The sequence below is a fragment of the Camelus ferus genome, chromosome 11 (genome assembly GCF_009834535.1).
Source record: "Camelus ferus isolate YT-003-E chromosome 11, BCGSAC_Cfer_1.0, whole genome shotgun sequence".
Classification (NCBI taxonomy): Eukaryota; Metazoa; Chordata; class Mammalia; order Artiodactyla; family Camelidae; genus Camelus; species Camelus ferus.
In genome coordinates this window covers 70,545,257-70,572,909 of record NC_045706.1, presented here as the reverse complement: position 1 = coordinate 70,572,909, position 27,653 = coordinate 70,545,257, and the positions used below count along the sequence as shown (strand labels likewise).

The 27,653-nt window shown below is 49.6% G+C and overlaps 1 protein-coding gene across 1 annotated transcript in view; it reads right to left on the bottom strand.

Moving 5' to 3' along the window:
* The window catches only part of C11H1orf198 (chromosome 11 C1orf198 homolog), a 31,409-nt gene extending 18,029 nt beyond the window's left edge, over positions 1-13,380 (bottom strand). The window contains exon 1 of the mRNA XM_032491838.1: positions 12,991-13,380. Within this exon, the coding sequence (XP_032347729.1) occupies positions 12,991-13,323 (333 nt within the window). The 5' untranslated portion in view covers positions 13,324-13,380. The remainder of the gene's footprint in view (positions 1-12,990) is intronic.
* Positions 13,381-27,653: the final 14,273 nt, after the last annotated feature.

Here is a 27,653-nt window from a genome sequence, read left to right as displayed (position 1 = left end):
AATCTCAAATCCAAACCCAAACATACTCCATGCAAACAACCAGCCGAGGCCACGGGGGCATCAAAATTTAGGAAGAATCCCAACTCCTGGCTCGAAACCAGCCTGAGGTTTTCAGGCTCTGCAGAGAGTCATGCGACGCTCCGGTTTGGTTTTCCCCTCATCTTGCTGGGCCCTGCACACCCACCCCATGTCAGACAGACATTGGACAAATGCCTGGGGGGCCCTGGGACAGATGCAATGACAGGGGAGCTGAGTAGGAAAGAAACAGGGCTTCAGGGGCTCAAGTCTCAGCCCTACATGTGATTACACGTGGCGGGGGGAGGATGACTTAGCCTCCTGGGCCTCGGTCTCCTCATCTGTCAAAGGAGAATCACCCTCCCCTAGCGGGACTAAAAAAAATGACATTTGAAAAGAGCGCTGACATCTGAGCCCCCCTCCTTCGCCCAAAGTGCCTACCAAAGACCTGAAAGGCAATGATCAGCAAATCAATGCAGACAATGCCAATGGGATGCACGTGCCTAGTTATAAAAGGACTCAGATCACTCTGGCCCTAGAGCAGAGCAGCCCAGAAAGAGCCCTTCAGAGCAGTCACCGGCAATTTGACCTTGGATCCCCGAGGTTTCGCTTACTGCTCTAAACAAACGTTTGGAAAATCACCTTTCCTTGGCCACCCCTCCAACCTCCCAGCTGTCTTCCAGCACTAGCAAATGTCTCATCTGGGCCCAGCTTCTACTGGGGAGCACATTTTCTGAACCAAAAACTGGGACCCCCCTGGGCGATACAGACTGAAAATGGAGTAGAGCATTTTGAACGGAGACTGTCCTTGCATAAAGCCCCCCAGGCGTGCAGTGTCTTCCTCCCACGCAGGGGCACCCCCTGCCTCCCGAGCGAGGTTATCCGGCACCCCCTCCTCCAAGAAGAGAGCCAGCTGTGCAGAGGGCCCACCTCTCTCAGTGCCAACTCCATCTCCAGCCTCCAAGCTGTCTCCTGCCATTCCCAGCTGTCAGGCAAAACTTTAAAAAGAAGAGGGAACGTGGGCCACTGCACCCCTACTGGGAATTTCAGTGAGGCCCAAGTTACTTTTCAATGTACAAACTCTGTCCCTCCAAAAGTGGAAGCGGGCTGACGGCAGGGGTGTGAGTTAACAAGCCTTAGCTGCAGGGGCCTCCTGGGTCCAGGTCCCTGTGTGTGTGTGTGTGCCTGTGTGCGTGTGTTCAGGGGAGGGGAGGAGAGGGCAGTTGAGTTAAATGACCTGAAAGTCCTTAAAATTCTATGATCTCTAGACCTTTTAAGTGCCTCTTAGAAGCAATAAAACAAGAAGGACTTTGTTTTCAGATGGGAAAAATAAAGGTGGTTGATGGAAAGTAAGTTCCCTTTACTCTAGATTTGGACCTGGGGAAAAAAAGCAAAGGAAAATCAACGACAAATGTTCTCCTTCTATCCAAGGGGGACAGCCAAGTGGCCACCTCAGGGGACAGAGGAAACGTGTGGTGATTTACTGGGCAGGCAGAGGTAGGGAAGGGAACAGGACCACTGGCCAAAAGCAGGACACACTGGAACTGGACATCCCTTCTCATGTGCCATGATCTATCCTCTGAATATTAATTATGCAGCTTGAAATCTGCAAAGATCACAATAATAACGTTTGGGGCTTTGGGAGGTGGGTGAACGCAAGACTCAGGGGAACAAAGATGCAGCCTGGAGTCTGGGAAGCCAGCGGGCTCACGTGGCTGCAGCCCGTACTGGCCGAAATTCCAAGGGGGCTGTAGACAGAGAGGGGGGGCCCCTGTGATGCCCCCCCAACTTGGTGTCAAGTCAAAAATCTTCTGTTTGCTCCAGCAGGAAACCGAATCAAGGGGCAAATTCCTCAGATTTCCGCAATTCTGAGCTCATCAAAAATAATAATGTGCTGAACAGAAATAAATGTGCCAAACAAAAATGTGATTGAGGCTCTGATGTCAGGCGTTGGCTGCACACACCAGCTACAAAAAGCGTTGGCGGCAAGAGCAGGCTTTCCAAGCAGTCAGATGCAAACAGCATCGGAATTGCGAAGTGGCGACAGGCGTGCACGAATGCGCACACACGCACATGTGAGCATGCGACACAAACGATGCGATCTTTCTTCTCCGCCCACGGTGATCGGCAGGCAACCAAAACGTGGCCAGGCACATGCTGTTGACCGTCACATATGCTTTCTGTAGAACTGCCTAGAAGACTTCCCCCATCTGCCTCCCTGGCGCCCAGGATCAGAAATTACAGAAGCTTGAGATTTACAAATTTTAGCCACTATATATAAAAATAGATTTTTTTAAAAGTTTCTTCTGTAGAGCACAGGGAACTATGTTCAACATCTTGTAAGAACCTTTAGTGAAAAAAATATGATAATCAATATATGCATGTATATACATGACTGGGACACTGTGTTGTACACCAGAAATGGACACATTGTAACTGAATGTACTTCAGTAAAAAAAGAAAAGAAGAAAGAAACTACAGAAGCACCAAAACACGTCTGCTTAGACCACAGGACAACACTGGGTGGGCTTCATTTGGCCGAGAGTTATCCTCAGAGACAAACGCTCCATAAGACCAGACCAGACCAGAGACAACCCTGAGTCTCCCTGGAAATTTTTCTTCGGAGCGCAGCATGGGAAGAAGCCTCAGGTAACCAAATCCCAAAGAAACAGGACAAAAAGCAGAGGGGAAGCCACAGCTGGGCCACGGGACACGCGCCCTGATTGCCTGGCAAGTATCAGAGGCAAGCACAACACGGGGAGCCTCTGCAGGTCCCCACTCGGCCCCAAGGACTCCAGGATGGACACACATCCCGTTCTCTCTGTCCAAAGTCCCAGAGGCCTGTGCTCTCGCTCTCATCCAGAAAGTGTTCACCAAACAAAGCGTTTACCTCCTCACAGAAACAGTGCTTTTGAAAAAAGAAGATCATTCTCTGCCTGTGGTGCCAGAATGCACACTCACGGAGAAGCTCCAGCAGCTACTACTCTGCTACTCTGTGCAGGGTGGATGCCGGCATGTTTTATGATCTTTGTGGGGCCCAGACATTTTCACTTTTGGAGGCTGCAACCCGGGGCAGGCTGGCACCCACTCACGAGAGCTGACTGTGACATTTTCTGGCATTTTGAACCTGTTGTTAAACACAGTCATTGTGAAAAGTTAAATTATATAAACTTAGAGTTAAATATATGGTGTTAAAAACAAAAGTAATATACTTCGTACACATAAGGATGGCTATTATTAAAAACACACACACACACACACAACAGAAAATAACAAGTGTTTGCAAGGACATGGAGAAACTGGACCTTCATGTGTTGCTGGTTTGAATGTAAAATGGTGCAGCCACTATGGAAACAGTGTGGTGGTTCCTCAGAAAAATTAAACACAGAATTACACTGGATCCGGCAATTCAATGTTTAGGTATAGAGCCAAAAGAACAGACAGCAGGGACTTGAACAGATACTCGTATGCCTTTACTCACAATAGCCAAAACGTGGAAACACAAACGTTCATCAACAGATGGATGAAGAAAATGTGGTACATACATCAACGAGTACCACTCAGCCTGAAGGAGAAAGGAAATTCTGACACGTGCCACAACCTTGAAGACGTCATGCTGAATGAAATAAGCCAGTCACAGCAGAGCGAATATTGCATGATTCCACTTATCTGAGGTACCCAGACTAGGCAAATTCACGGAGATAGAAAGCAGAGCTCACCAGCGGGGAGGAGAGGGAGGAATTTTTAAGAGGTACAGAGCTTCTCTTTGGGGTGATGGAGAAGTTCAAGAAATGACCGATGGTGATGGCTACATGACATTGTGAATGTACTAACTGTACACCTAGAAATGTTTAAAATGGTCAGTTTTGTGTTATCAGTATTTTATCACAACAAACAAAATCTGAAAAGGCTATACATTGTACCATTCCAACTATACAACATTCTGGAGAAGGTAAAATCACAGAGACAGTAAACAGATCAGTGGTTGCCAGGGTTAAACAGAAGGAGGAATGAAACGGGCAGAGCACAGAGCAGTTTCAGGGCTGTGAAAATACTCTGTACCAATACTGCAATGATGGACACTTTCCCCCAAACTCAGAGAAAATCCAACAGCAAGAGTAAACCCCAGTGTAAACTATGGACTTCGAACAATAATGATGTATGCGTCAGTGTAGGTTCATCCATAGTAACAAACATTCCACTCTGGTCAGGGGGTTGTTGATAGTGCAGGAGGATGTCCCTGTGTGACAGTAGGGTGTATGCCAGAAATCCATCCTTTCCATTTGTTTTTGCTGGGAAGCTAAAACGGCTCCCAAAATTAAAATTTATTTTTCAAAAAAGTGTCCCCCCAATCAAAAAAAAAAAAAAAAACCCCGTCAAAGGTAACAAATACTAAAACCGTTATCTCTGAATTACTTTAGTCCATTTTGCTGTTACCTGCGCTCTTGAGGTTACTTACGTCCACGACATCCGCAGGATGGGAAGTGCACCTGTAACTCCACCCGATGGTGTCACTGCAGCTCCCTGACCCGCTCTGACCCAGTGGGCCACCTGGGGGCTTACAGCAGGCCCTGGGGGGACACCTCCCCGCCAGTCCGCAAGCGCTGCACATCAGGACTGCTCCCCGCACTGCCCCCCGCAGGCTGCAACCGACAGCAACCATGCTGAAATTCACCACGTTCTGCATTGCGTGTAATTGTTTACTGTTACACTTTTAAAGGATTTTAGTGATTTTGCTTTTGAAATTATTTGGTGACAAGCGACTAACTCCTCTACCACTGGTTGATTTCTCGGTCAGAGTGATGAGCATTCCAAAATGATTCTAAAATGAAAAACTCTGGACTTTTAAAATTCATTTCAAACGTGGAATGTTATCAATATTAGCATCTCCTCTTAATGAAATGGACCAGGGACTCATAAGCCCTGTATTCTTTTATAATTTCTTTCCATTTTAGGGCTGGGGAATTTCATCAGGGCTCAAGCACGTGGGGTGGACAGTGCCTGCGGATGGCAGTCTACAACGGTGTCCCCTAGTGGTGTCCCCGGGTCAGCCTGAGGGAGTGGGGCCAGGAGCACAGACTTTTCAAAGCGGCTCTGAGCTTCCCCTGCACAAAGCCAGGCCACCGGCAGCCAGTGGACAGGAAGCGGTGCCTCTCCTGCCACATTCAGAGAATTGCTTCCGAAGTCTCATTTCCACCCCAGGCCTCTCTGAAGGACAACCTGGGCGCCTTTCTGTAACTGCAGTCTGAACAAACAGCACCTTCCCACAGATGCCCTCTCCCTGGCACACCTGTCCCAGGCAGCCAGGGGGACGGCCACCTCCTGGTCCTTACTGGTCTTGGGACGGAGACTCTCTGAAGAGCATCCCCAGCCTAGAGGTTCCAGGTCCGGCTGTAAATCAGTCACCAGGGTGCTGTCTTAACACGAAGACTGTGGGTCCCACCTGGCTCTGTTTTAAAAAACCAACAACTTCCCAGGTAATTCCAAAGCTCAGTCCTCCAAAAGGGCCCCGACTCTCTTCACGTCGGGGACACTTGGCCACGCAGACCGCGCTGGCTGACCTCCGAGGCTCAGGGGCCCACCTCTGTCTGTCCAGGCCACCCCCCCGGACAGAGGCGGTCTCAATAAATACTGCGAGGTGACTCTCATCACCCCACAGTAAGGACTTCTGCTAAAGCAACCCGGGTTCAGGCTGCTCTCACGAGGGGTTTTCTGGGCCGGCTCTCACCAGCCTCACCTTGGAGCAGGCAAAGTCACACTCTGCGCGTGAGATAATCAACCAAGGCGAACAGACGGTCTCCTACTACGCTGCAAAGCTCCAGCAAATCAGGTTAAAAGGCTGCTTTCATTTCATGCTTCCCAGCGTTCACAGATCACATGAAACTCCTGCCACCACAGCACGTGAGAAATGCGGTGACCGCAAGCGGAAACGTTCCTGTGCAGCAGAGTCAGAATTCCGCGCGCCGTTGGTCAAATTTCTCCCCCAACCCAGAGAACTGAGTTTCTAAAAGTCAGAATCCCAACCATTAAGTTCCCCAGAAACACATCTCCTTTATCTCGAGTGACTCAGAGGCCGCATCAGGGTCCTGGAACCCTGCGAGGTGCTTGCTGGAACCACACGTTGTCACTGTCTTCCTGAAGTCCCTCAATTAGGGGAGTTTCTGGTTGACAGATGGGGCATCTTGGTGTCAGGGTAAGAACTTTAAACTGTGAAATACTGTAAGATAGAGAAAGGGGGTGGTACAGACACTCCCCCACGTCACCAACTGCCTCATCCCCCAGGGATGTCAGAGGCTGGGCCTCCCGGCACATCCAGCACAAAGCACATTCCTCGTGGTGAGCTGTTCAGTGTCAGGCTGTTCCTCAAAGACGCAGGAGCATCTTAAAAACAGTAGTGACGCAATCATGCTCCTTCATATTTAGCTAAATGAGCTGGAAGCGCGGGTCCACCAAAAACCTACACACGGCTGATTGTAGTGGCTTTATTCATAACTGCCAAAACTTGGAAGCAGCCCCGATGTCCTTCGGTAGGTGAACAGGGAAGTAAACTGTGGTCCATCCAGAAGCTGAAATATCATTCAGCGCTAGAAAGAAATGAGCTCTCAAGTCATGAAAAGACATGGAGGAACCTCCAATGCATATGATTAAGTGAAAAAAAGCCAATCTGCAAAGGCTACTTACTGTATGATGCCAACTGTATGATGTGACATTCTGGAAAAAGGCAAAACCATGGAGACTAAAAGCCTCAGCTGGTGCCAGGGGCTGGAGGGGAGAGAGGGGTGAACGGAGGAGCACAGATTTTTAGGGCAGCGAAAAATACTCTGTATGGTACTGTCCTGATGGAATTGTGCCATCGGACATTTGTCCAAACCACAGGATGTACAGCACCAGGAGGGAGCCCTGATGTAAACTCTGGATTGGGGGCGAGGCCGATGTGTCAGAGCAGGTTCATCCCCTGTAACAGCTGCGCCACTCGGGGGGGGGGGGTGCTGACCCTGGGGGCGGCTGTGCCCATCGGGGAAGGGGTATACGGGAACTCTTTTGCACGTTCCACTCAATTTTGCTGGGAACCTAAACCTGCTCTAAAAAATTAAGTCTACTAAAAAAAAAAAAAAAGGGGGGAGGAGTGAGGAAGAAGAACATGCTCTTTTAACCAACTGCTTATTCTTAGGGGCTACTGTTTATCTATTTATGGACTAGAAGCTTTCCCCTTTGACTTGTAATATATTTAACTCTGCTGAGATAAGACGGTTTCCATCGCTGTAAGTCCAAAACTGCAGTTTCAACAACAGAAAAGCAGTTACGATCTAATGACTGGGCAGGGTCTACCATGAACACAGATTCAGAAACTCAGGCCTCCACAGACCTCAGCAGAAACAAAACCTCGGCGCCGACGTGGTGACGGGAGGAGCGATGGCGTGGCGGGGATGTCTAAAGAAATGAACAGGAGGATGAGCAGGAAGTTTCAACAGACAGGTCTGGCCTTGATTTTTTTTTTTTTTTTTTTTTTTTTTTTGCCAGGACTAAGGGACTCTCTCGCTTAGTGGCTCCTGTCAATTACAAGATGACGCCACACCTACCAACATGCTTCCCAGCACTTCCCCCTCCCCTGCTCCATGACCATGAACCTGTCATTTCATTTCTTTGCAAAACCTGTTCCCTGGCAGCCTCTGGGCCACACGCCCTCGGGAGCCAGGGAGAGACCGCGTTCCTGCCTCAGCTACCAGGGCCACCTGTTCCACGCCCTCCCTCCCAGGGAGCCCAGCTCTGCAGGGTACAAGGCCAGGTGCTGCCCTGGGCAGAGGACCGTCCATCTGAAAGAAGAAGCCTGTGGAAGAGGCCCCACAGCCTCGCCCTCGAGGCCCGTGGAAATGGACTGGACTCATGGCCACGTTTTCAAGTCCTGCCTGGAGCCAGGGCACAGACCCCAGGAACAGGGACACAAAAAGCCACATCCACTCTGTCATCTTTTCTAAAAGAATGCATGCGTCTGCCAGATGGAAGGTGGAAATCATAATTACACATTCCACCTTTCTTAAAAAAAACAAGTCCAAATTACTGAGAAAGCAATTCTCCAACTTCGTGCTTTTTCCCCAAAGGCTGAAAAAAGAAAGTCAAGCTGCCGAAGTGGAAAGGAAAGAGGGGACCTGACAGGTCACAGGTCATCAGGAAGCCACGTCTCCAAACAAACTCAAATCTAAAAAGGATCTAATAACTGAGGAAGGTTCTGGAAGGACACTGCCAACTGCTTCACAATGCTGCTTCGTTCTGCACTGTTTGAAACTTTTAACAGTAACATACAGGTATGTTATTTTATAAACTATGTAACAATTTAATTAGTTTATTTTAAAACACAAACATGCAGGCTGGCCTGAGGAGTGGGGGTGAGGGGGCCCTTCGCCGGCAGCCCAGAAGGCCTGGGTTGGACGACATGGGCTCAGCGAGGTCCGCTGGACTCGGGTTTTCCATACTGGCCCCTGGCCTCCTGAGTTCTTCAGAGACAGGGGCTTCTTCAGCCAGCGGAGAGCAGGAGCTGGGTGGGCAGTGGGGCTGGGCAAAGCCGCGGGGCCTGCAGAGGCCTGCGGAAGGTGTCCAGGAGTCAAGGAGGCCGAGACTCAGCCCCAGAAAAAGAGATGCAGGTCGGGAGGAGTAAGAGACATGCCAGCCAGCGGGAACCAGTGGCAGGAATGTTAGGGATGGTGCCAGAGGAACACCTCCTCCCGACAGCAGCTGGTCACACTAAGCTGCTGAACAGGGGCTCGGGGTGTCTGACTCCAAGGCTTTAAAACTCCGTGTTCTCCGGCACGCAAAATCCAGATCAGGGCCTCTGGGGCTGGCACCTGCAAACAGCCTTCCTGCCTGAGGTGAAAGGGGCGGGCAGGTGCACAAGAAGCAGACTTCTGGGTCACCTGCAGAGGGCCTATTCGGAGCTAAGAATGCAGCGTGGAGCTCAGAACCCGGTCACTCTCACCAGTGCGCCCACATCCTGCTGGATGGGTGGCAGGAGTTTGGGAGTCCCGGGCAGGGAGCAGAGAGCAACACATTTCTAAAAACTCAGGGGGTTTTTTGGTTTGTTTGTTTGGTTTTGCTGTCTGGTGACAGGGATCAGCAGAAGCAGACTGGCGTGATGGCGAAATCCCTCTAAAATGAAAACCCTTCATCTCCCCAGTGGGGCATTCCAAAACTTTTACTGCCAGAGGAGGAACGTGATAATCGAGAGGCACAGGGAAAGTCAGGCAGTTAAAAGCACCAGTTTGCAAACATGCCTTCATGGTGGTGGTCAGACCAAGAACTTGACCCCAGGGGCCTGCCTCAACATCTCTGTCTGTTCCAACCAAGGCCTGTGAGCCGGAAGCCCCGTGAGCCCCCCACTCATGGAGGGAGAACCTCGCCACCCAAAGAGGGCAGCCTTGCTGGCGGCGGGCGGGACCAGAACCGGCTGAGGGGACGCCCAGTGCCCCTCCTTTGTTGCTGAGAGGGCAGCACCTCCAGATTCTGGGCGCAGGAGGGGCTCGGGGAGCTGATGGGAGCGGGGCAGCAGGTGGGGCTGGTGTCCTCGCGTTGAAGCTGCACTGAGATCATGTGTTCACGTGGGGGGATCTTTAAAGGAGTTCGTGAGACTGTGAGAAGGTTAAGCACCCCCAGAGCGTGAAAGGCTCTCGTTTCCAATACAACAGGCTTTGAGCAATCGTCACTCGATTGATGGCCAAGGTGGTAAGAACCTAAGCACCGATAAGACCCCCTCACGGCTTCAAAGTTCAAAGGCAGCCAGCCTCCATCTCTGCGGCAGGTGCGTCATCCCAGCAAGGGTGGATCTGGGCCTGGACCCTGGTCTTCTTGCTTTACAGATATCCAGGATCAAAACGAACACACAGATGACACGCTGCCACACCTGTCGTACTCAGAACAGCCCCACGTGGGCCACGTGGCCGTGTGAGCCGAGCTCCGACCACGCTCTCAGCCTCCAGGATCCGTGACCATGAACACACAAGCAAGTTTCCACTTGCTGTTCCCGAAACTCAACCATGACTCGATGATGGTCACGTTCAGAGGCTACATTTGCATGACGTGATGTAATACACTGCTGTGGGGGTGGGGGAGAGGGCAATCAGAGAAACAGGCACCGTCCTTGTCCTTCAGGGTAGCTGAAAGGGGGCACAGTCTGAGGCTGGTGACCAGGAGCAGACCGCATCACGTCCACACAGTGGACAGAGCCCACCGAGCTTTCAAACATGCGCCCCGAGGCACAGCCCCAGCGCTGACCAGGGAGCAGCGCCTTCTCACAGGGAACTCCAGGCTCAACGACATGAGCAATTTACTCATTTCATGAGAGTCAGTGATTTTCCAAAGTGGACGCGGAGAGATTGGCTGAAGCCTTAACCTTCTCACCATCACAACCGTTTCTCAGTCCCATCGGCCTTTCACACCCATCATCTCTATGACCATCCTGGTAATGTTCTTCCCATTGTAGAGGCGGGAACACTGAAGCTCAGAGAGGCTAGGGACTGACCATGGTCAAAAGGAGAGCCAAAATTCAAACCGCAGGCTGACGGCCACACCCAGGCGCTTTCGAGTGCAGCCTGAGGAAAAGCCCTGGGAACACAGTATCCCCGGTGGTCTTTCCCAAGTATCAGCGAGAGACCCACCCTGCTTGTTAGCCAAGGTCAGCCATTGGCTCAAGCAAGAGCTGTGGTTCACCTGAGCACTCAGCCATCCATCAGCTGGCGGCCTGTGGATGCTGGGGGTGGTGCAGCTGGCTGGGCACTAGAGGGCACTGGGGAGCACTCTCCGCTTCGTGATTAGCTGTGGAGGCCTCTGGGACCACTTCCCAAGACAGAACAAACAGGAAGTGGCCACTAGGCCACTCTGTCCAGCAGCCTCCCCAGGGGTTGCCCCCTATCATGTCCTTATCCACCACTCCTTATGCCCAGGAGCCAGCCTTCCTCCATGCGTGGCCCTCCTCCTAGGCATGAGACCACCGGCTCCATTTTGGTGCCAACTTCCTGCCAAGTCCCAAGAACACACCTTAAACTCTCCAGTGCAGTTAAACCACAGAGCCATGGCAGGCAAAAATACACCCTGGGCAACGTTCCTCCGTACCTCTCCTCAAACTCAGTGTGTCTCTGTCTCTCTGCCACCTGTGCTGCGAGGTCGGTCAGAGGCATTCCGGGACATTCTCACAGCCCTTTTTGCAGAGCTGAGGTTAGTTCTGAAGAACAGGGCTGATCTGCTCCTAGAAGGATGTGCAGGTGTCCGAGCAAAACGTTCTGCTGGCTGTTAAATCGCGTTGGGTTGACAAATTTACAAGGAGCTCAGTCTGGTGCCTAGTCAAGGAATCAGGGCACAAAACAATTCCCCTTATCAGCAATCCTGGACCCTTACATGGCGTGGGGGTTTTGGTGATGGGCGAGCATGCGGATATTCTTAGCCGGACAGCAAGCTAAGGGAAAATGACAGTCACTCTCCAACATCTGTAAGTACTTGCAGGTTTATTTCCTCTCAGTTATTCATTCATGACTTTTCCAAAGAGGGGCTGCCTGCTTTTCCATCACCCAAGGCTCAGCACCAACACTGCAGACGTCTTTGAAGAGATGCAGATTTTCACACTAAAAATGTTTCAGCTCTAGGAATACATTTTAAACCTATATTCTCATCCCTTCCGTTCACCACACCCTGGTTTTTCCTGGCAAAGCCTTCGGAGTTTAAAATCTAAAGAATAAGGCAATGTCGCCAGCATATTTCTGTCCTCTCACACTTCCCTCGCAGTAAAGTGGGTTTATGACCACAAACATTTTGTATTAATAAATGTCTCAGCACACCCACGCTTGAAAATCAGATTTAAACCTCATTCCTAACTAGAATTCTTTCCACAGTCCACAGCTTCCTCAGAAAACCTCTCCAAGCCCAGCCCCTCCCCCTGCAGCCTCTCGGCCCCCACAGGATGTGGCTTTTGCTGTATATGTCTCTTTGTATACGTCTCCCTCCCTTTGCCTTTGACCCTCCTGGCAAAAGTTGAGTTTGAAAGACCAAAGAGCCGCAGATTCTAATGGCAGCGAACAGGTTTTAGTTAAACACATTTCCAAGAAAAAGACCAACTTTCTGAGCAGCACAGAAGGCCTGAGTCTCCCAAGTTTGTGACTTAGTATGGTCACCCTTGAGTTTTTTCTTGTGTTGTTTCAGTGTTTTTCCTTCACCATGACCCTCTAGAAGTCCCAGCACAGCGTCTGGGTCAGAGATCCAGGCATGCCCTTATATGTACCAAAGGCTCAAGAGAGCTCATTTCAATGCATCCCTTAGATTTGGGTTAGAAAAAGGGGGCCGCCATGCCCACCCCTAAAACAAAGCTGGATGTCAGGCTCACTCGGAAACATCCCAGGAAACATCTTGGGTTTCACCTCCTGATCTTGGAAGGCACCTCTTCCCTCTTGTCATCTTGCTTGACAATTTCACTCTCCTCACACAGCTCATCACAAATATTAATATTAATACATATCATTTGCTGACCGCATTCCCTGGCAGGCGTGGGGTGGGTACTATTACTCCCAGTTCAGGGGCTGGGAGTTGGGGTAGGGAGGGGGGAACTGAGGCTCTAAGAGGTTAGGTCACTTGCAGCCAGACAGCTCAGTGGCAGAGCGGATTGGAACCCAGACTTGTCTGGCTTAAAATCCCTTGCTGTTTCCACTTTGGTCTGCAGCTCCGGGAGAAGTCTCGGGACCCATGCTGCCCGGCGGGGCAGGTCTAGACCGCGGGTCTTGAATGACCTCCTCCTCTCGACGATCCTCCACAAACTCCCCCAGGGATCCCCCCACCCCACAGACCTCCGGCTCCGGCCCCCGCCCAACCCACCGCGCTCCTTCGGCTTCACTCCAGCCCCTGCCCGCACGCCCGGCTGGGGCGGCTTCTCGGGGCAGGTGTCCGCCGGGCCGGGGGCGCCTCGGGGCGTGGAAGGGGGGAACTCGCCCGGCGAGCACCTACCTCGTCCCCGAAGCGCACCACCTTCTGGCCGGTGGGCCCGCGCAGGCCGGGGAAGCGCGCGAGCTCCTCGGGGTCCCCGGGGTCGCGGGGCGCCGGGGCGCTCGGCCCCACCAGGCACCGGTCGATGATCTCGTCCTGCTGCGCTGGCGGCAGCCGCGCCCACTCGGGCCCGTACTTCTCCCGGATCCTCTCCTTGTCCTGCATGATCTTCCTGGCCATGGGGCTCAGCGACGAGAAGTAGGTGAAGCGCTTCCGCTCCCTGTCATCCAGAGGCCGGTTCCCGCTCATGACGGCCGAGCGCGAGGCCGCGATCGCCGCCGCCATGGACGCCATGCCCGGCCTGCCGGCCGCTCCCCGCCCGCGCCGCGCCCGCCCCGGCCCCCGCCCCTCGGCCGGAGCACCGCCCCCGCCCTCGCCCCGCCCCGCCCCGCCCGCCCCCGCACGGCGCCCTTCCCCCCCCCGGGACCCCGGCGCCCCGCTGCGCCCGGGCGCCCGGCCTCCCGAGCCCGCCCAATCCCTGCAGTCCCGCCCCCCGCGCGCCCGCCCTACTCCGGGGACCCCGCCCTCTGCGCCCCACTGCTTCCGGGAACCCCGCCCTCCGCGACCCCTACTCTCGGGAACCCCGCCTCCCGTGTCCGCCCACCTCGGGAACCCCGCCTTCCCCCCTTGCGACCCCCTCGCGGCTCCCAGGTCCTGCGGATCTGCTCTCTGCTGGGTTCCCGTGGTACCCCACTTTTCGCGGCTCCCCTTGGCCAGCTCAGGAGGTGGCTGGCGGGTCCCCAAGTCCGCGCCTGGCGGTCTGACAGGATTGCTGGTGGTGACCGCCATAGCGCCACGTGGTCACTTGTTTGACAAAGGAAACTTTTTTCTCGCTCTGATGTGCCTGAGAAAGCCCGGCAATTCTGGACCGAGCCACCGGCCGCCCTACTCCTGCTCTGTCCCTTTCCCCGATGAGCCATCGCCTTCGCTTTCTTTGCGCCGTCCCAAGACCTGCGCCAGGGTCCTGGCGCCCCGAGCTGACAGTAGGGGTGGGCTCCGGGCAGCGCGGGCGCCGAAGGGGCGAGCTGGGAAGACTGGACCAGTGTGGGGAGTGTTGAAAAAAAGCCAGTTGCCGCGCCTCCTAAAGAGACCGAGGAGTAAAACGAAGGGCCAGGTAGCTCATCATGACTTCCCCTAAATAAGGGAGTTTGGAACTGCAGGACAGCCGGCGGGCCGGCGCACCTATACTTGGTTTTGCTTTTGCAAGTGAAGAGGTTTTCCCCAAGCCCTGCCGCGTGGCCTTCGCTTTCTCCTAGATTTCTCTTGGAATCTCAGAAATCACAAGAACTCTCGGCAACTCGATGTTTGGGAAAAAAAACTCAAGAGCGGCTGAAAGTTTTCATAGCCAGGCAGAGAAGAGGCATCTCAACAGTGGGGGCCAGGTTTGCCGTTTTGAAGTGTGTCCAGAGCGCAGCGACTAAAATTATACAGAGCCCTCATCTGCTCTAGTCTCTGACTGATTTGAGCAAGACTGTAACAGGTCTCAGATGAGAATTAAATGTCCACGTTTAAAACAAAAAACTGCTCATCGGCTGTGACTTAGGGTCTTTGCCTCTGAAGTAACACTTGGATCATTCTGAAACTTGTATACTGTTATAAATCAATGTTCCCACATACACAAAAAATAATAAAACACTTGGATAATTCTGAACACAGTCATAGAAATAGCTTGCAACGTTCTGTTTTAAATGTGAGATGGTCTTATCTTCTGGCCCAGAATTCCTAAGAAAATATTTTTAGAATGTCATGAATGCAACAAGCTCTGCAATAAAAGATAGTGCTATCAACAATGTTATCAGCGTAATATATTGAAAAGCCACCAAATAATGTAGCCTGTGGGGGTTTTTTTGGGGGGAGTAACTAGGTTTAGTTATCTATTTTTTTCTTGGAGGTACTAGGGATTGAACCCAGGACCTTGTGCATGCTAGGCATACACTCTACCACTGAGCTACACCCTCCCCCTCAAGTAAGGTGTCCTGGATCACACAGTATGTGAAGGATCATTTGTGAAGCCAGGAGGTTGAGGGTTTTGGTACTATCCTGTCTCTAAGTCGATGCTACACAGGCTACCCTGAATTGCACTTTCTCCCCTCTACCCCTTGTTTAATAAAATGGATGATGTTTAAAGATGTATTTTTGAAATTTAATTAGCATCTCTGAGGTTGCTTTGAAATTCACCTAGGAAGCCTTCTGTGCTGTTAGAAACTTGGTCCCATGTGGTTTTCACAGCAAAATAAACGTTGTTCGCAAAAAAATCACAACCCGATTAAGTGTTTCAGATCAAATATAATTTATTGCCCGAGAAGTCATAATATAAATATAATATGAGATAAATCAGGGACATGATCCGGGTGAAAAGAAAGAAAATTTCTTCCAGATTATAAGAGGAAACTGAGGGGAACTAAAAGACTCTAACAAGTGACTTCGCTGAAATTTGGACATAGATAGATAGATGGATAGACAGATATAAATTCAGTCCAGAGGAGAAATAAAGATAACCAAACTCCAAATATGTAATAAGGTAAACAGTGGGATGCTTCCAGTGTTGAGCAGCTTCTCTGCAAGAATTGGGGTGGAGGCCTCATCCTTTGTGGATCTGGTTTACTCAGTGGATTCTTCACAAAGTGTAGAGCCGAGCATACGGTCCCTGACTGTCTGAAACGCCTTAAAATCTTGCAGCGGGCCAAAGAGCAGTCCTTTAATAATCAGCATCTCACTGAGGCACTTGCACTTCCCGCTAAGTACCAGGGCGAGGGGTAGGAAGGGTGTGAACACGGAGAGAATACAGTTATTTTTACTAGATCTGTGGGCGATGGGCGATCAGTATTCCAAGCAAGGTCGGCTCTTCAGGACCTTAAGGTGCTGTTTGTTCCTGGAATGCCTTTCTTAGAAATTATGGAGACACCCAACAAGTGCTTTAACTAAGGATTAAACTTACTGTCTTGACTGTGGGGTTCTTCCTCGGCAAGGACCGTTTTCAGCTATTTTTCTCAGACAAGTTCTGTAGTCCCCACCAGAATGTAAACACCACAGCAGGGGGAACCTTGTCTGTCTTGTTTACTCTAGGGAACAACAATGCCTGATTCAAAGTCAGGGCACAATGACTATTTGTCAAACGAATTATGAATGAATAAATGAAGAACGAATGAACATTATTACAGAGCTCACATTATTATCCCCTCTTTACGGGTGAGAATACTGAGTCATAAGGAAAAAACTCATCACCCCTCATAGTTGGGGATGGAGCTGAGATTCACAGGGGTTCCTTTGCTCTTTGTTAAATCTCTAACCTTAGATAAATGTGTCTATGGTTAATTACTGGATTGTTAATAATAAACTGGGTTTATGGCTGCAGTTTATTAAAGCTTCTAAATTACTCATTAGTGAAACAGCACTAATTTTTTCAGCATAATAACTGAATACCCAAGATGATGACCAGTGTTTCCATTACACGTCTGACATCTTGGCTAACAGTTGCAGCCCTGAAACTCATCTCCCTAGGTCAGCCCCTCTTTTTAAAAACCTATTGACAGACACACAAAGAGCAAGGCCATCCCCTAGGGCTGAAGGTCGCCCTGGGGTCAATTCTGGGAGACCAGAGGCTGACAAGATTTAACGGCTTTGGGGAAAAGCCGAGCAGCAATGAAGTAGGGTGCCCCTGGCCACCACGGAGGTGCTAACAACCTGGCGAAGCCTCTTCATTTTTGAGCTGGGGACAACTGTACCAAGCTTCTTGGGTAGCATGTCAAATGAGAGAGGATGACACATGAAAGGTCCTCTGTCCCCCATGCTAGTGAAGCCAGCCCTCTGACCTGGAGTCCACCTGGCTGGCGTGTGCTGTACCTGTCGTGGTTCCCGGGAGGTAGGTCCCCCTGGTGGTCATGTGTGGTATTTCAGGACTTGGGTCTTAGCTGAAGACAAGGGCATGCTCCCTCCTCTTCCTGTCAGGGCTCCCCCTCCAGTGCCTACATCACAGCGGACTGTCAAGTAGGCTCTTAGTACAAAGGTCTAGTGAATGAGTTCATTGTCCCAAACAAATCATTTTTGAGCCCACCCTCCCCAGGACGACCCCGCCAGGTCATGAGAGACCACAGGGCAAGCATTCTAGTCCTGCTCCTAAGAGCCAAGTCTAACATTTTGCAAGCTGGTTATTGAAGGTGGCGGTGAAAATCCAGGCACGGTGGCAAACGTGACAGTTTGGAGAAGGGGAGTCTTTCGGGTGACATGGCAGGCAGTTTCCTGGTAGATGAAGCCGGCCGTCCTTACAGACGCTTTCGGCATGGATGCAGGCAGGCTCCCTGAGGACGATGATTCATTCCTGCATCTGTTACTGGTTATTCCAGATGCTGCCCTGAGAGAGGACTGTTCTCTGCTTTCCTCCCACACCCAGAAAGAACAGGCATGGAAGAGAGCCCGCCTGGTGATTTTAGGAGACCGGCTCCCTGTTTCATTGGAGGGCACTGTCCATGACCAAGACAAAAAAGGGAGGAGGCAAGAAAGAAGAGACCAGGAGGTGTTTTATGAACCTACTGTTGGAAGGAAATGTGCTGAGAATGTTTTGAGGAGTTGGGTCATTTTTCCAGTTGGAGGGAGACTTTTCACTGAGACAACCATGGTCTGTTACCAGGTCCAGGCAGGTGCGAAGCACTCCTGGTGCTCACAGGGACAGAACCATCTTCCCTGGGAAAATCCCACGTGATCCACGAGAGGCTCAAAACTGGGTCCTTTCCTCTGTCAACGTCAGACTTTGCATAGCAAAGACAATCGGCTTAGCTGCTCTGTGAAAAATGCTGAAAGGCTTCTTGAAAACAGCAAGAAGAATCTACCTGTCTGAAGTTTTACACTTAGAAAAGCCTCTGAGATTTTTAGTCCTCTGTAAGACTACAAAGAAGTCTAGAAGCAATTGTTCACTTCTTTTCTCTTCACCTGAAATTCCCACCTCACTATCTCCAAATGTAGAAAACCCATCCTTAAGACCTAGCACCAGTGAAGTTCTCATGATCATCCACACCCAAAAGAAGGTAGGTAGGCACAAAAGAGACAATTTGCTCCTTTATAATTAATCTCAGATAGATTTTGGTATCCTGGGAAGAGCAATGCTGACATTTTTGGCATTATACCTGTGTGTTGTAGACCGTGTGTCAGAGTCACATGGTGAAGCTCTCGTCCCCAGTGCAATGATATCTGGGGGTTGCCTGGGTCCTGATAAGAAGCTATAAGAGAGCTTGGCTCTCTCACTGCTCCCATGAGGAGGTGGCCAGCTGCAAAGCAGGAAAGAGGCAGACACCGGATCTTCTGGCATCTCAATCGGGCTTCCCAGAACTGTCAGAGATAAATGTTTGTTGTCTAGGCTGCCCAGTGTACGGTGTTGTTGTGATAGCAGCCTGAACTAAGACAATGTGGAAGTGGCTTCACATTCATCTAAGATCTTTGATTTAATGAGAGTGTATAAATATAGCTAGAGAAAGGACAATGGAGATAAAATATGGCTGTTGGAGAGGAGAGAGAAAATATGTGGCAATGATTTATTGATTGAGATGTAAAGGAAATTCCACTCTCTTTCTCTCTCTTCTAAACTATCTGTTCTTGACTTCTAAACACTCTCAGATGTGGAATGCATTTTTCTTCCTTCTGTTCTTCTCTTCATGCTGCCCTGACATTTGTTAAATGGGCTATTGGCTCTTGGCTCTTGGCTTGTAGATGTCACCACCTTGAGACCTGTAGCTGGTCATCCCAGCTCTCTGTAGGAGTTTAGTGGAATCCACTGGAGCTCTCTTCTTGACAGGAGACAAGAGTTGCTTTCCCCCTTTCATCATTAGCCAGAGCTCGAGGACTTGGTGAAAACTTCATGCAATTTAAAAAAAACTGACTTTCAGGGATCATTTCACTCTACTGCCCCTGCTTGGATTTGATCTATGTCCTTGAATCTTTTTAACCTGAAATATTATCAAAATACCAAGATGCTATGAAGAACGGTGAGAAATGTGGACAAATGAAAACAGTTGTCTGTTAAGTTCCTGGGATTGTATTTTATTTTTTAATCTCTGTGAAAATAGTGTTTGAGTAATAGATACATTACAATTGTCAAGCACTGTGAGTCATTGGCATTTCCAGAGAGGGAGAGGCTGCTGAACACTGGAAATAGGAAATATGTGTGGTGGTGTCACTGAACCTGACCCCTGTCTAACCTGCAAGACAGGACATCTCTTCTGATGTCTCCTGCCCTTGAGTAAATGAGTCACTGGCCGGTGCCCAAGGGGAGCCCTTAATAAATGCCTTTCAGATGGATGAGAGAGGTGGGTGGAAGAGGGAAGCTCACCAGGAATATGGTCTCCATCATGTTGTGTCCAGCTCACAACTTCATCCTGAAGGTCTAACCAAGAAACAAGTTGTATTGAATTTTTAATGATCTTTGCAATGTCTCTTTGTTCTTTCCCACTGTCCCCACCACACTCCAGTCCCATCACCCATGCTGGCATGCCTGGTCTTCCCAACTCCAAGCCACTCCCTTCAAATTGCCTTGTATGTTGCCAGCCTCCTCCTCCTTCACAAACCCTCTGGTTGGATGTCTCCCTTTTTGTTACTGCTTAAGCCTAAACTCTCTCTGGCCTTCCCTGGCCTCCCTCCCTCCTAGCACATCACCAGAGCCACCAGGCCCATCCTCGCTTGTAGCTCTGTGCCCAGCAGTCTGTTTGGCTAGAAAGCCTTTCTTCCTCATGCCCACCCATCCAAATTCTACCTATTCTCGAAAGTTTGATTTAAATGCCATCTCGCTGACCTTCGCTGCAGCCCCTCTTGCTGTACTGGGGTGGCTGTCGCATCCATGCCCACCACACAGTAGACAGCAGATGGTAGGCACCGAGATAGTCAAAGGTCTCCAGCAACAGCTAAGTGACTGTGTGGAGGCCATAGTGGTTACACCTGCAGGCAAACTGTCCCCTAGGAGCCTCCCTGCCCACCGCCCCTCCTGTCCCTTCTCCCTGCTGGTCCAGCACTCACATGCTGTTACCCTCCACAAAGCCAGTGTGAACTCCCGTGGTGGCTAGAAGAATCACTGGGTTAAAACCCCCAGAGTTCTGATTGAGCTGTTTTGAAACATCACAAAACATAGATCAGAGAAGTCAAGAAAGCTACATCTCAGAAATATTAGTTATGTTCATATATTGTTACCAAACCAAACTTGGTTCCACTTGCCCATGGGCAATAAAGCCTATCTACTGCCCCCGTGTGGTGGTGAAGGAAAGTGCAGCGTTTATTGCAGGTGCCTGGCAAGGAGTCCAGGCAGCTGGTGCTTTGAAAGACCTGAACTCCCTGAAGGCTTTCAGGGAAAGGTTTTTAAAGACAGAGTGAGGGAGGGGGGTTGTGGGGTGTGTGATCAGCTAGGGGACGTTCTGATTGGTTGGTGGTGAGGTCATCAGAGTCAACATCATCAACCTTCTGGTTCCAACCGGTCTGGAGTCTCTGTGCTTGTGGGCAGCACACGGTTAACTTCTTCCACCTGGCGGGGGTTTCAGTGTCTGCAACGCAGCTCAAAGGACATGACTCAGAATATTGTCTACAGCCCTTGAGGAGGAACTAAAGGTCCTTGAATTTGTTTAAGCGCTAAACTATTATTACTTTGTCTTGTTTGACTATTTTCCTTTCTTTCTGCATTTTCTCACTTCTCTGATTAAATGCACTCTTTGGAACTCGGGGAAGCCTATGAGGCTAAAGTACTTGTACAGACAAGAGACAAGCAGAGGACCTGGGGGGCTGGGGGGTGGGTCTGTTCCAGGAAGACCCCATAAGGTCCTGCTCAGTTACATTATCAATAACCGACAGCACAAGCCCTGCCCTGTGCTCTAAACCAGAGTCAAAAACGCAAAAGCCAAGCTTTCCGTGTATTGTCTATTTGGGGACAACGTCCAGGAATCTTCTGAAGCTGTTTAATAGAAACTTTCATCTAAGAAGCTCTGAGTGTTGGAGGCACATTAGCCCCTAGGTCCTGACAGCTCCCCTGTTAAGAAACACACAGACAAAGCACATCAAGCTCATAGATGTACAGAACAGGTTGGTGGTGGTTAGAGGTGGGATGGGAGAGGGGAGGAAGGAGTGAACAAAATGGTTGAAGACAGTCAAAAGCTACAAACGTCCAGTTTGAAGATAAAGAAGTCCTGAGGATGTAATGTACAGCCTGGTGACTGTAAAATACTGTATTGCTCATGGCCAACGGGCACATGAAAAAAAAGCTCAATACCACAAATTATCAGAGAAATGCAAATCAAAACTACAAGGAGGTATCTGCTCACACCAGTCAGAATGGCCATCACTCAAAATTCTACAAACAATAAATGCTGGAGAGGGTGTGGAGAAAAGGGAGCCCTCCTACACTGTTGGAGGGAATACAGTTTGGTGCAGCCACTATGGAGAACAGTGTGGAGATTCCTCAAAACACTAAAAATAGACTTACCATATGATCCAGTAATCCCACTCCTGGGCACATATCCAGAGGGAAGTCTAATTCAAAATGACACATGCACCCCAATGTTCATAGCAGCACTATTTACAGTAGCCAAGACATGGAAACAACCTAAATGTCCATTGACAGATGACTGGATAAAGACAATGTAGTAATATTTATACAATGGAATACTATTCAGCCATAAAAAAGAATGAAATAATGCCATTTGCAGCAACATGGATGTCCCTGGAGAATGTCATTCTAAGTGAAGGTAGCCAGAAAGAGAAAGAAAAATACCATAAGATACCATTTATATCTGGAATCTTTAAGAAAAGATACAAATGAACTTGTTTACAAAATGGAAAACAAACTTATGGTTACCACCAGGTAAGGGGGCAGGGGAGGGATAAATTAGGAGTTTGGGAGTAATAGGTACACATTACTATGTATAAAATAGATAAACAACAAGGTCCTACTGTATAGCTCAGGGAACTATATTCAATATCTTGTAGTAACTTATAATAAAAAAATATGAAAAGGAATGTATGTATGTATATGTTTGGCTGAAACATGCTGTCCACAAGAAACTGACACAATGTTACAAACTGATTATACTTCAATTTTAAAAAACTTAAAAAATACTGTGAATATTTGAAAATGCTTAAAGGTCCTCATCACAAGCAAAAAAAAAAAAGAAAAGTTTTTGTGGCTCTAAATGATGGCAGATGGAACGAGACTAATTGTGATGATCATTTTGCAATGTTTATAGAGCGTCAGTCATTACATTGCACACCTGGAACTAACAGGTCAATTATACGTTAATTTAAAATACTGTAATAAAAATGTTTGAAGAGGGAAAGTACATTTCCTTCAGCTGGCGGTTGGGGAAACTAGTGTCTTCAGAGGGAAATGATTTGCTCAAGCTCAGGGAACGTGGCGTCAGAGATGGGGTCTCACGCTGGTGGGAGAGATGCGCGTTCATCCGTCATCCAGCATGTGCCAGCCTCGGTGCTCGTCCCCGGGAAGCAGTGATGAGTACGAACCTGCCCTCAGCCAGCTTGTCATCTGACGGGCGAGGCGGAGAATGACAGCCAGCCCACAAGGTAACCAAGAGGGATCTCAGGGTTGGCTGAGTCCTCTCCGTGCCTGGGAGTCCTGCTCACAGCACCCTGTCAAGGACGGAGTTTAGCCACGAGGACAGGGAAGCCCAAAGTGTCCCCACTGGTGGGTGCAGAGCAGGGGTCTGAACCCACTGCCGTTTCCCCCGACGCCCTCCCGTTCACCCTGCCCCCAGCGCCCCCTCCCTTGCAGGGCCCGCCCCACAGGCAGCCCAGGCCCGGGTCTGGGCGAGGGCGCCCGCTTTTTCTCGAGGGTTCTGCTGGATGCCTCTGGAGTCTCTCCTTGCCCGTTCATGCAGGAGAGCGGCTGGCGGGTGGCACAGCCGAGGGCGGGGAATGGTAATGGGGACATGAAGACAGACTTTACGGCCTCGGAGGACTGCAGGACCAAACCTTCACTCCAGAGAATAAGCCAGCTTAGCAGGGTTATGAAGCACCAGCAGGCCCTCCGGCGTTCCCTGCGGGCCCCCTGGTGGAGGAGGTCACAGGCTGGGAAGGGACCGTGTGTCTTCACGGAGGCAGAGTGTGGGCGCTGGAGCCGGGCTGCCCGCAGCCCGGTCCTGGCACCGCTGTTCACGCGACGTGATGAGGACAAATCCCTGTGTATGTGAAGTACGTTAAAGAGAGCCCCGCACAAGCCAGAATCACTTTGCTGCCCAGCCGTGTCCCAGAACTGAGGCTTCTAAAAGGACATTTAGAAAACAGAGTGGTTATAATGGAAAAGAATCTGAAAAAAATATATATGTGTGTATATAAATATATATATATGTATGTATAACTGGGTCACTATGCTGTACACCTGAAACTAACATGACATTGTAAATCAACTATACTTCAATTTTTAAAAAATTAAATCAATCGATCAATTAATTATTTTAAAAAAGAGTGTCTGACACAGAGTAAGCTCTCAAAGCTATTAGGATCTCAAAATTAAATTCCGCCACAAGAACGGAGTGGGATATGACTGGTTAGCAGGTGTCCACAAGGGACGCGGTGTGGAGAGATCCCCACTCTCGGGGACCAGAGAGAACGCTCTGGGAGTGTGATAGTGGGAGGGGGGAGACCAGGCCTAGGAGGAGGGCTGCCCATCGCCATGGGGAGGCAGTGGGGAACAGACCATGAGTGCCTGGAGGAACGACGTTTGGGAAGGAGACGTGGAGCGCGGAGGCTCCAGTGTTCCAAGGCGGGACCCTGGCTTGCCCAGAAGAGATGCTACTGTCCGGGCTCCTGTGGTCTCAGAACCGTGGGGCAGGGAAACAGCACGCAGAGGGGCCCTCAGACAGCCTGTCCTGTCCTCACCCTGACTGCGAATGTCCTTACTTAGCTCAGGAGGCTGAGAAGGGAGGAAGCCCTCTGTGGCTTAGCTGGGAGCCCCTCTGATGACCAGGGGGCTGGGCCCAGAGACAGATGCAAGCGATGGACCTGGCAGCCTGATGTGGGGAGGGGTGTGGGGCGTGCAGGGTCATTCTAGGAGGACTGGGTGTTCGCACGTGGTGAGGGACCAGAGCTACCCCTCTGTCCCCACGAATAAAGATTCTTGGTTGACCCAACTTTAGTCAGACTCCTGCACCTCTCCCAGGGCCATCTGTGCACTTCCTTGTAAAATCCACTTTCAGCAAGAACCCTGCTAAGTCAGTTTCACCTGCACCCCACCCTTGATACCTGCTCACCCTCATCATATGATCAAGTTTGTCACCTGCCCCCACCCCCCGCCACCCAAGGCCCTTTGACTACCCTGGCCTGTCTTCAGCAAGAACCCTGTTAAGTCTGTTTGCCCAGATCCCCTGTTTCACTGATGTCTCCTCTTAATAACTTTCCGTCCACTGGCCCCCACTCTGCTCCTTGGCTCTCCACTCCCATTTGCCCATGTTGTACTTGCAATTGAGCCCTGGTCTATGCTGAGGTCTCTTTTCCTCTGTTGCAACAGTCCTGAATAAAATCTGTCTTTACCACTTTAGCTGCTGTCCAGCTCTGGTTTTTCCTGGACACGGGCTGGGTTCTCACCCTCTGCCCAGGATCCTTCTCTGCCTCTGGTAAAGCCCTGGGGCGGCTAAGCTAACACCACGCTCCCTTTAGCATTCAAATGTCTGTGGACTATTTCCCAGCCCTTTCATCTCTTAAACGGGGACTGGATTCCTCTTCATTCCATGAATTACTTCACTCCTTTTTCTCACCCCTTGTCATCTTCACCTGCCCTCTGTCCCTATAAGCCAAAGGCCTCCCCTCCACACCCCTGGCTGTTGTATCCTGTCCCCTAATTGCCAAGCCTCAGGGTTTCCTCTCACTTCCCTACGCCCCCTGCTGATTGAGACACTGCAAAGCTTTCGTCCACAAAAGTCACATCTATGTCGTAAGTTTCTTGAACTTGGGTACAGAGAATCTTTACTGGATATAGTTCTTGCTAGAAAACAGGTCCACTGTTTAATATTAAGTGCTATCAAAAGGAAAGAAGCAAGTTTATCCATTTGCTGGGTGTCAACAGAGACTTAACTTGCATTTACAGGGATGCACGCTGTAATCAGAGTTGACGAGCGTAGGCGCGGGACCCAGAGTACAAGTGGAATTTTCCCTTTCAGAGCCTGCGGCTGGGGTAATTTTCCCGACTAATTTGAAACAGAGAACTGTTCCTGTAAATTGCAGTAATCCGAGCCCATATGCAGAGAGGCAGAAGACTTCAGGGCTTGTTGTTGTCGTTTAAGCTCATTTTAGCAACAAATGTTAAATCTTCATTTCCTGGCAAGGGGTCTCTGCAGAGGAGGACTGGAGCCCGGGAAGGGCAAGGCAGCGTTTGGTGGCCACGCCAGTGGTATGGCCAGCAGATGTCCTTACCCCGTGGTTCACGAGTCCTCACATTCAAACCTTCCGTGGTTTGCTCTTTTGTTAACTCAGCATCTCCTGCTTCTCCATGATTTTCAACCAGCTGTTTGCTTCCTAGCCGGGGACTCTGATGTCTCACCAAGGCTCAGTAAAGAAGGTGAGGGAAAGATCTTCACGTGTCTCATGAGGGCCTGGCTGGACCACACAGCTCAGCCTGCTTTCCTGGGTTCCTTTTAAAAGGAGAAATTCCCCTGCAGCTCTTAGGACCTCATCAAATATCTGCCAGCTGACCCCTGGCAAGAACTATGCCCCGTTCTACAAATATGGAATCTCTCTATTACCCAAAGTGAGCAAATCAGGGGATGCCTTTCCCCCAACCCTCAAAACTAGCTTATTTATGATGCCCCAGTACCAAATTGATGAGCATCCAGTGAGACCAGAAGTGTCTGTCAGGCGTGGATGGAACCCCTTATCTGGAGAGAAACAGATGCCCTTTGCTCCGCTGCAGTCTCACTGGGCTTCACCCCAAGCATTTTCAAAGCAGCATTTCCGACGTCGGTGTCCCAGGGCCCCTCTCACCCCTCAGTCACAGCTCTTCTCTCTCTTGGTCGTGATGACTGATTTCCTCCAGAGACAACTGTTAAAGTTGGTAGAGACACATGTTCTGGATCGAACGGCCAAGGTTCAAATCCCAGCTCCACAGCTGCTGGCTATGTGATCTTAGGTGACTTTCGTGAGTTTTTCCCTCTTCCATTTTTCCCCATAGGTACTATTTTATTTCCCCCTCTGCATGTCTCACACAAGAACCAAATGAGCTAATACAAGTAAGTGTAAATGCTCAACAACTCTGAGCTATTATTATAATGATTTCTTAATTTTTTTTATTGAAGTATAGTTGATTTACAATGTTAGTTTCAGGTGTACAGCAAAGCGATTCAGTTATTCCTACACATACATATATATTTTCTTTTCAGGTTCTTTTCCATTATAGGCTATTACAAGAAATTGAATACCGTTCCCCGTGCTGTGCAGTAGGTCCTTGTTGTTTGTCTCTTTTACGCACAGTAGTGTGTGTCTGTTGATTTCTTATCTGTTTCCTTCCCTCAGCTGTCAGTGGGCAGAGACTGTGTCTTTTTCGCTTCTGTTCCCCAGCATTTAGCTCAGTGCTGAGCACTTACGGTGGGCTCTCAGCAAACATCTGTTGGTTGGTTGGATGGGATGAAAGAAGGAATGAGGGTACCACGAGCTTTTGTAAGCAGAGTCCTGTGTCCTTCCTTGCTCCTTTTTCTTGAGTTGGAGCAAGACTATGAATGGAAGCCCACCTATCATATGTCTAAATATTTGGAAGTCGTAAATCCACTGTCAGATAGACTGTGTCCTCCTATCTGAGTGCATTTCACAACAACAACAAAAGGATAAATACGTGTAAGGCTACAGCTTTCATATATTCCAAAATGGGCGAAAACCAAAGATAGCCAAACTGATTCATTACATGTGTCTGGGTGTTTTCCAGACGCCGTGAGGTCTGCCTGAGTAATAAACATGATCCGCAAATCATATTAATTCTATGAAATTATCCTTCTTGCCTTCATTTCAGCAAAATCACTAATGTTGTCATATCCAGGATTTTCAATTAATTTGTTCTCAATGAGTTAAAGGATTAAAAAAATAAGATGCAATTGTGTAAGTCAACAGATACAAAATTTGAATGTATTTTCATAAAATATAAATTGAATGTCAAAATGTTTTAAACTTTGCTTCCTAAGCTTTTCCTTCTAAAATGTTCGATGTGGTCTAATAACATTAAAAGCAATATACAAATTGTAATCGAGAAATATCAAACTTAAAGTCAAACTTCTTTAAATAGAGCTGACTTTTTCACTGAGTTTTAAAATGTCATTTCAAATTTAAATATAAGAATTATTTGCGATTGTAGCCTTCCATGTCCATCCAGTTGCCAATGTAAAGAACTGGTACCCTCCTCCTTGTGTTTGGTGCCGAGCTGACAGGCCAGAGCAGTCAGCATGCGTGACGGTCACGGCGAACATGCCACACTAGTCATGAGAACGTCTGGAACCAGGACACGTGGCAGGCAAAAGGAGGCTCGGCGCCACTGGCAGAAGACACCTCATCTAAGAACCCATTGCATCCACACTGCGTGAGGACAGGAATTTGACAAGACCATTTTTCTCTTTTATCTAAGGTCCTTTGATTGCCCCTGCAAACTGTAGAAGAAATGCAGCAGGGTG